This window comes from Ochotona curzoniae, unplaced genomic scaffold (genome assembly GCF_017591425.1).
Source record: "Ochotona curzoniae isolate NIBS_2020 unplaced genomic scaffold, NIBS_Ocur_1.0 scaffold_1037, whole genome shotgun sequence".
Lineage (NCBI taxonomy): Eukaryota > Metazoa > Chordata > Mammalia > Lagomorpha > Ochotonidae > Ochotona > Ochotona curzoniae.
The window spans coordinates 17,497,865-17,509,953 of record NW_024467083.1 but is presented as its reverse complement, the minus strand read 5'-3'; the positions used below and the strand labels follow the sequence as shown (position 1 = coordinate 17,509,953).

General features: G+C 52.6%; 1 protein-coding gene across 2 annotated transcripts; it reads left to right on the top strand.

Annotated features, from left to right (window-relative positions):
* Nucleotides 1-3,910: 3,910 nt before the first annotated feature.
* On the top strand, nt 3,911-7,118 carry PSRC1 (proline and serine rich coiled-coil 1). 2 transcript variants are annotated; one of them, XM_040998831.1, is made up of 7 exons: nt 3,911-3,969; nt 4,043-4,100; nt 4,852-5,293; nt 5,589-5,703; nt 5,793-6,063; nt 6,340-6,433; nt 6,660-7,118. In XM_040998831.1, exons 1-6 carry the CDS (start codon nt 3,951-3,953, stop codon nt 6,386-6,388), a joined length of 954 nt encoding a protein of 317 aa, XP_040854765.1. In that variant the 5' UTR covers nt 3,911-3,950; the 3' UTR covers nt 6,389-6,433; nt 6,660-7,118. The 2 variants fall into 2 exon arrangements, with proteins under 2 accessions (XP_040854765.1, XP_040854764.1); XM_040998830.1 differs by lacking the exon at nt 6,660-7,118 and having other exon boundaries at nt 5,793-6,041; nt 6,340-6,437.
* Nucleotides 7,119-12,089: the final 4,971 nt, after the last annotated feature.

Genomic DNA, 12,089 nt, shown 5'->3' with positions numbered 1-12,089 from the left:
GCAGAAGTCTCCCAGAAGTCATTTCTTACCTACAACATACTCCTTCAGCAGTTCCCCCTTCCACACCTCCCATATCACCTTCCCTGATCAATCCACAGCTCCTGTACCTGCAAGCCCATGGGTTCCCCAGCCAGTTTTCTGGTGGGGCAGCATGCTGGCCTGGAGCCCTGCCTATACACTCTGGATCAAACAGCCAGTCCTCTGACACACATGCTGGCCTGGGATGCTGCCAATCTGCCCAGCTGGGACTTAAGCATATTAATGAATCCACAAACCCAGTCCTACCAGCACACCACACCACACCACACCAGCATGCCAGCCTGGGGCCCTACCACCACCCTCACCTGCCTGGCACCCAAACACAAAGTTTCCACATCTGCTCCACTCCACCAGCCCCCAGCCCAAGTCCTCAGGTCCCCCAAAGTCGCCTAGATGCTGCCATGGCAGAAGCTAGGGCCTAGGTGCCACTATGGTGGAAGCAAGGAACCTCAGCTTTGTTTTCACACTTACGAGTAAGATGTTGAAGGCATTTTTATGATGGAGTCTACAAAAGATGGCAACAATTTCTTCCATCCTTGCTTGGGGCATAGTGGTCTTCCCACCAAGAGTTGGGGGTCTAGCTCTCCTTCCCTTGAATCATGTCGCTTGCTTTAATCAAAAGAACACAGCAGAAGTGTGCTTTACCAACTCCAGGCCCACACCAGAAGAGATTTAGTGGCTTCTGCTTTTGCTCTCGAAGTCAGTGTCTGCGAAAAGAATCACAGGCTAGACTGCTGAACTGTGAAGGCCATGTGGCCAACAGAGCATCCCGACTTACAGCTAGCACTGAAGTCAAGAGATGTGAGCAGCTTGGACTGTTTACTCCCATCAAGGCCAGTCAGTCCCTTGTAGAAGACTGATATGTTGTCCCTGCAGAGCCCTCCCCCAAATGCAAAGCCAGGAGCAAATAAATTGCTGCTGTTGTGTGCAGCCACTAAATTTTAAAAATGGCTTGTTAGATAACAAATCACTGAAATATCCTTCTATATATCAGGCCTGAAGTGTTCGTCCTCTTTTAATCATTTTGCAAACACTAATTGAAGCTTATAAACTATCTAAGGCCATGTAGCTGACAGGCAGCAGAGCTAGGATTTGCACAAGATCTCCCAATTCAAGGCCTTCCCTATTCTTCTCACCTCTGTCACTGACTGCGAACACCAACCCCTTCTGCCGTGGGTCTAGGTTGGATTCACACACGTGAGAAAGAAACACTTGCACAAGACAACATCAGACAAGGTTTTGAGGAGGAGGGGATATGATTTGGCTGAGAACTGCATGAAGAACCCACTTTCAGGTGAAGCAGAGGATGTGTCTATTCCATCCCTTCTCAGCTAGTACACTGTGAGAGTGAAAGCCCCTGTGCCACAAGGCAATCCCTGTACATACTAAATTAGCTTCTTCCTTATGTATCCAGAAAGTTACTGGTTATGCACCAGAGTCATCAGGAAAACAGAGAAAGCAGTCATGCACATCATTTGCATGGCTCCTGTACCCAGAGCCTTTGCTTGGGAACGGAGGGGGAGGGAGCAGCGCCCAGTGCCAGCCAGCCACATACAGAGGGGGAAGAGGCCTCCTCTTGTGGGACCTAGAAGTTAAGGGGAAGAAGGGAGTTATAATATCCTAAGGATTGGTCAGACCTTGAGCCTCAGCTCATCACTGCCTTTGCTATATGCTGAACTACTCAAGGGTCACTCCTTGACAAATATTCTTCACAGTGAACAACTGGAATCTTCACATTGAACAGTACCTCTGGCCCCAATCAATCCTTCTGTACTTAAAGAGGTACAGGCATCCTTATTTTTTTCATCTGTACACATGGCATTTGTAGAGTATCTGTGCTTAGCTCTGTGCCTGTGATTTTTTTTTTTTAAGATTTATTTTTATTTGAAAGGCAGATTTACAGAAAGAAGGAGAAACTAAGATAAAGATCTTATTTCTCCTGGACAACTGCACAGGAACTAGCACCCAAAAGGGATGCTGGCACTTGCAGGGGAGGAGTAGTCTGTTGAGCCATCACACCAGCCTGTGTGATTCATTCATTCATTCATGTTTATCTAAAAAAATCTTAAATATCTTAAATATCTTAAACATCCATCGTACACACGACTCAGGCTGAGGTAATGGGAACATCAAATATTTCCAGATGGTGACCTTATGTTCAATGTAGAACTCTTGTACCTGAAATACATATTCTGATCCTGTTATTTTGTTGAAGACAGTTACGCTTTTTTTTGGTTTCTGGTACTTCCAACAGCTTTCAAGCTAGAAAGTTGATGATAAAAAAAGAAAACTCACCTCTAGTTTGCTAAGACTTCCTTCCCCACACACTTAGGTACATAAGTACAGTTCCCTACATTGGACTGTAGAAGCAGTTAGCTGTCTTGACTCTTCTCTGCACTTTAACATTAACAGCCTGGTCCGAAGGCAGCTTCCGGCTCTAGTTTTCTCAGCCTCGTGGACCTTGAATCAACAATGGACCTTGAAGCAACAATTCCAGTTCTCTTCACATTGGGATTCCTCACATAAACTTGCAAGTTCCGGGCCTCCCCTCCCTTCCCTTAGCACCCCACTAAGTTGCGGGGCTTTTTTGTTTCAGCCTGGAATTGTAACAGTCACATCTCACTCCTACCCTTAAATACTACTAAGTAAACACAGAAGCCTTCAGGAGGCCAAATAATAGTACCCGAGCCTGGGAAACTGAAGCTCAGACTCTTGGTTCACAGGCTAAGGCTGTCTCTGGAGCTTTCTCACTTTACATTTTTAGGACGTGGCCAAGACGTCTGCTAGTTCACAGAGAAATTCGCGGGCTTCCACATATGGACAAAGGACTAACACTCCCGGGGCCGCCTCATAACCAAGCCTGCTGTACTTGTAAGCTTCAAGCCTGAACTTGAACTTCCGTTTCCCTGTGAGAAATTTTTTTTCCCCCTTCACATCTCTGCTACTTTCAGGTTCCAATGTTCCTGCCCAAACATGCAATGAAGCATGTACCGCAACACAAGCTGACCTAAAATGTCCATGTTTAGTGACTTCTTCAACTTGTAAAAATAACACGTGAAGACGCCTGGCACGATGCAGGGCCCGCGCTGACCGAGGGACGGCGTCGGGGACCTCACGCTCTCCCGCGGTCTCGGGCTGCCCCACGGTGGCCACAGCAGGCCGAAGAGAACCCCTCCGACGCGAGTGCGACGGCGCGCTGAGCCCACGCCCATTGGCCCTTCAGTTGCGCGCCGCCACGAGGTTCCGCCCCTCTGGGCTGTGTTCCCCCTCGGCTGGCCGCCTGGAAGATGAAGCCCGGACGCCCGGCACCCGTGCGCACGCGCACTCGCGCTAGCTCCCGGCGCCGCTCCGGGTTCCGCCCCCACCTGCAGACTTCCGGCCGGCTGCCCGCCTCCGCCCCGCGTCCAATAATCCGCCAATCATCGTGCACGTACGGTCGGAGTGGGTGGGACCTGAAAGATTCAAAGGGAGCCCCGCCCCCCAGGATCGGCTTCCCGGGACGAGGTTTTGGGACACAGTACCTGTTTTGTGGAAAGGTGAATATAAACGGGCAGTGGAAGCAGGTGGGTTGGAGGTGTGCGCTGCGGGCCGGGAAGGTGGCTTAGGAAGAGCAAGAACTCACAGAAGATGCTGTAGTGGGGAGAAGAAGGCGGGGACGTGGGAGGTGGCCGGGGCGCGGAGTGCGGGTAGGGCAAGGCGAGCGTCCCTCTGCACCTTTTCAGAGGGATCGGCGGTGGAAGCGTGGTCATTGGCGCAGGAGCTATTTCTGGGCGTTTGCTTGGCCTCCTGTATGACCCCTGCCCTGCCCCCTTGAAGTTAGCGGGAGGCCTGGGCGGGTTGGATGCTCAAAGCAACGGTAGGGTCTCTCTGCAGCCGAGATCTGAGCAGACCCTCGCCCCTGCTGGCTGGACATGGAGGATGTGGGGGAAGGTAAGGAAAGCCCGAAGGGAGTGGGGTTGCCTTCAGGGACCGTTAGCTGGCATTCATTCTTGTTTGCCTTCAGATGTCAAGTTTATTGCGGATGAGACCTTGGACTTTGGAGGGCTCTCACCGTCTGACAGGTACCAACCACCCTCTGTCCCACTCATTTCCTTCAGCACCAGGTCTTTGTATCTGACTCCTGTGGCCCGGGGGCTTGGGGGTAGTGGCAAGGCCTGGGCGACTGCTTGACACCTGCCTGACTCCGGCTGATGGCTGTTGGTGAGGAGTGGGCAAGGGAGTTTGATTTCAGAGGGTTCAGAGGCGGGGCAATGGAATGCTGCAACTTCACCATGACATCATGTCTGATGTCAGTGAATGGTAAAAGGCCTTTTAAAAAAAAAGATTGATATATTTTTATTGGAAAGGCAGATTTTACAAAGAGAGAGAGAGAAGTCTTCCATCCAATGGTTCACTCCCCAAATGGCCACAACGGCCAGAGCTGAGCCGATCCAATGTCAGGAGCCAGGAACTTCTTCTTGGTCTCCCATGCGGGTGCAGGGTCCCGAGGCTTTGGGCTGTCCTCGACTGCTTTCCCGGGCTACAAGCAGGGAGCTGGATGGGAAGTAGAGCAGCCAGGACATGAACTGGTAACCATATGGGATGCTGGCACTTGCAGACAGAGGATTTAGCCAGTTGAGCTGTTGAACTGGCCCCTTAAAAGGCCTGCTAGATCTCAGCAAAGCAGGCCTCTCGCCACCCAGAAGCCAGATTTCACAGCCAGCACAGACCTCAGGATTGTGTGTTTGTGTGTGTGTATAGGGTGGGTGTTCAGGCTCCCTTACATGCAACAGTCCTGTACGGGCAAAGCATCTCATTTGTTTTCTCTCTCAGTCGTGAGGAGGAGGATGTGGCAGTGTGGGCGACTCCGGAGAAACCACCCAGACGAGGTCTTTCACACCGAAGTGACCTGAATGCGGTGGCCCCTGCTCCCCAGGGAATAAGGCTCAGCCTCGGCCCCCTGAGCCCAGAAAAGCTGGAGGAAATCCTCCACGAGGCCAACAGGCTGGCAGCACAACTGGAGCAGTGTGCCCTGCAGGAGCGGGAGGGCACTGCTTCAGGACTGGGCTCCCACCGGGCCAAGGCCAGCCCTCGGCGGGAGACCTTCGTGCTAAAGGATAGTCCCGTCCGAGACCTACTGCCCACTGTGAACTCCCTGGCTTGGAGCACGCCCTCTCCTAGCGGCCTGACACCGCGACATCGCAGTGGCGAGAAGAAGGGCTTAGCCAAAACTCTCCGGGCAGCATCAGGAAAGAGGCCAGCCAGTCTCAAGAAGGTGAGTTGTAGAAGGAGGGGTTGGAGATGTGCCTGCACGTGCTGTGCATGACATGATACTGGCTTCCAGGGGAATGGTCAATGCTGCGTCTAGGACTGTTGTGATCAGAGATGCCACAGCCAAGCACTTGACCTAGCTCTGTAATGTCTGCAGTAAACTCTCAACAAATTTTGGCCACGAGCTTCTATTCCTCCTGTGATCTAAGCAGCTCTCCACTGCTGTCCCTGAAACCCTTGAAAGAGCAGAATGGACCGTTTTTCCATTCCAGCATTTCCTCCCTCTCTTTGTGCTTCAGGAATCACCTACTTGCAATCTGTTCCCGGCATCAAAGAGCCCAGCGTCTTCTCCTCTTGCCCGATCAACTCCTCCAGTCCGGGTGAAGACTGGGCCCAGTGTGAGAGCAACACCAAGTGAGAACCTGCAGGCAACAAGGCTGGGGGTGGGTAGGAGCAAGGAGGATGTGGAGTTCACCCTGATTTCCCATGCTCCCCTCCACCAGGCCCACCTGCCCCTGTCAGGCCAGGCCTGGCCCCACAGCCTTCTACCACCAACTCTCAGCGCCTGCCCCGGCCACAAGGAGCAGCTGCTAAATCTTCCAGTCGACTGCCCGTTCCCTCGGCCATTCCCAGACCTGCCAGCCGCATGCCACTTGCTAGCCGGGGTGGGCCACCTGGCAAAGGTGCCCTGCCTCCTGATTCTGTGTCAACTCGGAAAGGGCTTCCCAGACCCAGTGCTGTGGGACACAGAGGTGAGGAAAAGGGGACACGAGGGTGAAAAAAAATACCCAACTTGATCTTCCCCTCTGAGGGCTGGCAAGGGAACACTCTTCCACCATCTTCACTTCCGTGCTATTTGAAGCTGGGGAGACTGTTAAGCAGAATGTGCAGCTGGGCAGAGAATCCGAGCCCAGGCTTCCAAGGGCTCTTGGATTTAACTTCTTGTGGGGTGCACTGAACCCACCCTCAACTGTCTCCATTTAGTATTTGTTTTTTGAGACAGTCAGCTGAACTTTCTGCTAATTCGTCTCTTTGATAACCCCTGCCAAGTTCCTGTTTCCCAGCGACCACATCCACCTGTCACCAGTGCCACTCGTAACAGTCTGCAGCCCTCCAGGAAAGCCGCTGTCCCAGGACCCACAAGGTAAGACTGATTGCCCCATTGCACCAACCCCTGCATCCCAGTTTCCAAGTTGTTAGGCATGTCAGCCTTGGGTTCTGTATGGAAACAAAGGAGGTAAGGAGGGACGCCCGGAGGAGAGGGGGAGGGATCCCATTTCTTCCCATCTCCTGAGGAGCTTGAACCCAGCTGGGTGACTGTTGGGCTTGAGGAAGAACGGCAATTCGAAGATGTTCTTCTATGTCTGTAGGTAAGAGGTTAGGACAACGAGCAAGAATTCAGTAGCAGAACACTACAGTCCCTGCCAGAGCTCGCCTTGCCTCAGCAGATTCTAGCCCACGGCCAGTCCCCCAGGAATAGAGACCCGAGAGGATGAGGTGGATTAGCTGGTTGAGCTGCAAAGAGACTCAACCTCTCTGGGTTGAAGGATTAGTGGAAAAGAGGTCACGTCCCAACAGTGACATCAGCACACAGCCGCTGAGCCTCACAGGCAGGCGGTCGTCCACTTCCACCCTCACTGGACGTGGGCGTCGGAGTGGATGCGAGAATGCCTCTTTCTCACTCACTGTGACGTTCTCTGAAGAGAGCAGTCTTCATGCCTCACGCCCCCTGTTGGGCTCAGCTGGAGACATGCACCTGCATGGTCTCTACCGCTTGTTGCCTGTGAATTCTCTGAGTTCTCACAGGCCAGAACTCTACTAGTCTTCATTTGTATAAAATAAAGTGAGTGTATTTTTATAATCTGTGTAGACCTGAATGTTGATCTTGTTCTGATTACTGACAAAGTGAAGGGACACCTCTGTAACTTGGTGAAGCAGCCAGGGTGGGCCTCTCAGGGCAGGGCCTTGCCACTTGGGCTTTAGGCTGTGATTAACCCTCTCGCTGCCCTTTGGTGGGAGCAGGCTGCCTTTCCCTGGCACGGTGTTGGACAGCCCAGAGATCACATGCATATTGTTTAACATAGTGTGTGGCTGTGAAGCAGGGACCTAGGTAAATTGCTTCCATTCTGAACGGAGCCTTCTAGAAACTTGCCAGCTTCATATCTGCTGCATTTGGGGAGGAGGAGACCTTGTGGGGCCTTCAGCTTCCCTGAGCACTCCATCCAAGGACGCTGGACCCCCTTGTCACCTTCTGTGTGTTCTTTCATGTCCCCTGCTAGACTGGAGGACTGGAAAACTGGACTTCTACATCTCTGCACTGCCCCAGTGCTGTGCCTAGTACATGGTAGAGCATTTTAGTAATTTATCCAAAAAATAGATGGATACACATACCAGATGATGGGTTTTTATCAAGTAGAGAAGACTTGCACAGTGCTCGTTTTGGGGCTACATTCTATTTCTCTTTATTTTGTTGATAATCTTTACATAGTTGATTAGAGCACAAAGGGTCAAGGGCTAGAGGAAAGTGGGTAAGACCATTGTTATCACATTCTCTTTCTTCCTTCTTGCATCAGGGGGAAGGGGAGAGATAAGGGAAGAAGCCACACCCAACCTCCCAACCATTCCAGAGTTCCCAACGTCCGAGGACTCTGCTAAAGTCGTTTTGATAGTTCAGCAGTTGCTGCCCATCTCACTACTCCAAGCACGGTGAAATTTCTCCAGACTCCACTGACTGACATAGTCCACCTTAGAGTCTCCTTTTGATCAGATTTTTACTGCCAACACACGGCTGGGGCAGTGGGTTGATTTGTTTTGTCCTCCATCCTCTGTTCTGGTACCAAGTGTCCTCTGCAGGCTCCAGTTTACTGCCGTATCCTCCATGTGTAACTGGCCATGCTGCCCATTGCTCTGACTGAGCCACTGAGGAGGTCCAGCTCTGACACAAGCATTCCACGAACAGACCATGGACCCTGCAATTCTTTCCATGGTTGAAGTTCTAAGTCCAGCAGTTCAGTTGAGGGATCCCCAAAGAAACCTCATCTGGGGCGATCCCAGACCTAATGCTTGTGTATGCTTGCTGCTGCAGGGTCCGCCACAGTCTGTCACCCAAATCAGCCTATGCACACACTGGTGGTTGCAATTGCTGGGTCAGTTCTGTCCTAGCCCTGTCCTCTATGCAAACTAATGGGTGTTGGAGCCTAGCCCGATCCTGCCCACCACATACTTGGCCATGTAAACCAGTGGGAGCTGAAGCCTAGTTGAAGCAACTCCCAATAACCCCCACCAGTCCTGCCCCCTGCCCTGATTCCCATGCTTGCCAATATGTACAGCAGACTGGTTCAGTCTGTCCCACATCACATTCAGCTCTTGTGCATGTCAGTGGGCATTGAAGCCTGGTTCAACCCAACCAGTTTCACTATCCAGCCAGCACACCTGCCAGCAGGTGCCACTCTCTATCTAGTCATGCCTGTCCCAGTCCTGGTTCTCATGCTCACCAGTTAGTGGCAATCCAAGAGGGAGGTGTCCACCATTTCCCTACTGGGTCCACTCCCATTTCTGGATCTTGCACTCTCCAGGTGGTTCTGCAGTTTAACTTGATAGAATTTGCCCCCTGTGCCAGCCCCTACCAGCTGATGCTGTGGCAAAGACCAACCAACCAACACCCACCGGTAGGAACAGTGAACCCAGTCTGGCTTTCCCTGATCCAGCTCACATGAGGCCCACAGGTGTTATAGCCCTTCCCAGCCTGGTCTGCCCCCAGTCCCAGCTTTCACACTCACCACTGGGAGTAGTGGTCCAGCAGGGGAGCCCCATTCAGCAACCTGTTGTTGTGTTCATTTCTCTACCTCGTGGTCTCATGTGTGCTGGTTGAGTGCTGCGGCCCTTTCTGGCATGGTCATTCTCACCTTGGCATTTGCCAATGGGTGCTGTAGCCTGGCTAGGCCAAGCAAAGCCCCCAGTTCCAGCTCACCCTGTTGGGGGTTACAGCCTAGCCCAGCCCAGCCCAGGCAGTTGGGGCTGCATTTTATACAGCCGTTGACGCTTGCCATCAGAACCAACCTAATTCCTTGGGAATTGTTTTTGGCTGAGACACAGAAAGAGCTCCCATCCCCTGGTTAATTCCTCAAATGCCTGTACCAGCTGGGACTGGGCCAGGCTGAATCCAGGAGCCAGGAACTCAGTCCAGGTTTTCCACAGCAGGACCCAACTACTCAAGCCATCATACACTACCTGCCAGGGCCTGTGCTGGCAAGGAAGCTGGGGTTGGCAGCAGAGCAGGGAATTGAGTTCCAGCACTCCACTGTGAGACTCAGACCTCATACATGTGCAATCAGCCCCGACGCCCTAGTGAGTGTTAAGGGAACTTCTCTCCTTGGAGGCCAGGCCATGACTTCTGGAACGCAGCAGGCAAATGTGACTGCCCCATGATACCCCTGCCTGTGCCAATACACCTGTCTGTGCCCTCCCTGAGGGCACAGCTGGGACTTAGAGCATTCCACTTGCTCTACTGCTGGCCTCCAGTTTCATTTGACACGCTCACTTTCAGCACAGTGGTAGCCAACCAGGCATCCACCTTTCCCTGAGCCTCCATGCACCTGAGGGATTCCAAGATTTGTTGCGGGAGCCAGAGGCAAGGACAGACACTGGGCCTAATGGGACTCTGGCTTTAAGCATAGAAAGGCTTCAAATCCAGGTGAGTGCTTAGGCAGGAGTGAGAGGGCTGGGTTGGAATTGAGGGTGGGTGGGTCTGGAGAAGCCCAGCAGCTGCCCAGGCACGCGCTCTTGCCACTGGCGGTGGGCGAGGGCAAGGTGTGTGGTGTTCCCCTTTGTGTTCTTGAGTTTTGTGGCCCATCCCAGGCCATCCTTTCCCTGCTCCCCAACACAAAGTCACTTAAAGCAGCAGTCAGTAGGCACTGCCTGCCTCCTTGCCTTTGGCTGAGCTTTCCATTTTCTCTTGTCTACACACTCTTCCTTCCCCACACCCAGTGGCTATAAGGAAAGCCAGTATCTGTTGGCCTGTTCCCTATGAACTGCACTAAATGTGCATGTGTGAACTCACTGAATTCTCATAAAAAGCTCAGTTAGGTAGATACTATTATCACTGTTCTTGCTAGAGATATTATCACCCAGTGTGAACCCCCTCTCTGCTTGGTGGGACAGCCCTGAAACTTAGTACTGGAATGAATGATGGACATACTAGACTATAAAGCTGTTGCTTTATTTTCCAGCGTGTTTGGGGAGAAGGAAGGGGACAAAAACAAGGAGCAAACAATGGCCTACAGTGGTACAGTTAAGAAGCCCTGGGCACAAAGGGCCCTGGTGAGGTCCTTGGAGCCTGTCAACTCAGCCCTCCCCCATCTCCTTAATTCTGCCCCAGCAAATGTCCCTGTCCAGGACCCAGCAGCCACAGGGGCAGGGCTGTGGACCTGTCTGCTCCCTGCAGGCTCTCTAGCCACCCCAGCCACTCAGGTCCCTCCCATGATGCTGAAGGGACATGGGCACAGACTTGGGCTTGGTGCTGAAGCAGCTATTTGGAGAGCATGGTCGAAGACATCCGTGGAGGGGCAGCTTAGCAGCGAGCTGGTATGCCAGTCTCCCTGATGTTCTTGTGGGAGGGCAGGGAAGCATATGAGGACAACACACCACCCGCACAGAACTAGTTTATTCAATAGTATGAAGGATGGGGGGAAAGCCAACAACAAAACTCTACCGTATTTACAGTAACAATCAAACTGTACAATCTGATGGTTAGTATCAAGTTAGCATCCAGCATCTTTGTATTTTTTTAAATCCTCAGTAGTAATAACTGGTTAAATTTTTAACCCCTTGCAGGAATTGCTGAGGGGAGAGGGCCGGGGTGGAGTGGGATGGTGGCAGGGGAAGGAATTCCACGCTGGAAAGCCCGAAGCCATCCTTACAGTTGAGCACCAGGGACATTGTCCTACATCCCTAGCCTCTTCCAGCCACCTGCTCCTGAGGGAGAGGCAGCAACAAGTCTGGGATCCATGCTCAGAGTGAAGGGCGACTCAAAGGAACAGCAGTTGGCAACATTAAGAGGAAGACAGTCGGGGCACAAAAATCTGGAGTGAGGACAGGGCGCTGGGGACACACCCTGACTTCTGATGGCCACATCTCTCACACACACGCACACACACACACACACACACGCCCCACTTGGGGCTGAACACAAACTTGTCCCAGCTCAAGAAACAAATAAATAAAAAATATATTAACTCTCTCTCCGCTGGGAGCTGGGGTGGCATGGACCAGGAGGGACAGGACCTTGTCCTTTGAAGAAGAGAGTCAATTCCAGAAAGGGGTTAAAAACAGACCGAGGCCAGAGGCCACAACAAGGCGGACCAAGTGGCCTTTGTGGGATGTTGAGCAGGGGTGGGGGAATGTGGACACCAGAACCCAGACCTGGCATCTGTGCTTGAAGTCCCCCTGGACAACTGAGACCCCACCCTGTGCTTCCTCCCTCCAATTCCCACCACCACCACCTGCAACAGCAAAGAAGCAAAGAAGCACAACTTAACACGTGATTGACCTAGCCCTGGCTGGGCCAGGCCATGGCAGGCAGGAAGAATGAAGCACTTTCGGGTCAGCAAACTGAGCAAAGACCTGGGCTGCAGCCCATGGCCGCGTCCAGGGAAAGAAGGAGAGGGGCTGGGCTGGCACAGGCTCCCCCTCTGAGTGTGTTCATGCAGCATATAGGAGTCCGGGGGTGGGGGGCACCGAGTCCTTCTGCCCCCTGGCCGGACAGGGCTTTTTCAGTTCCTGGGAGAAGCAATGCAGGCCGG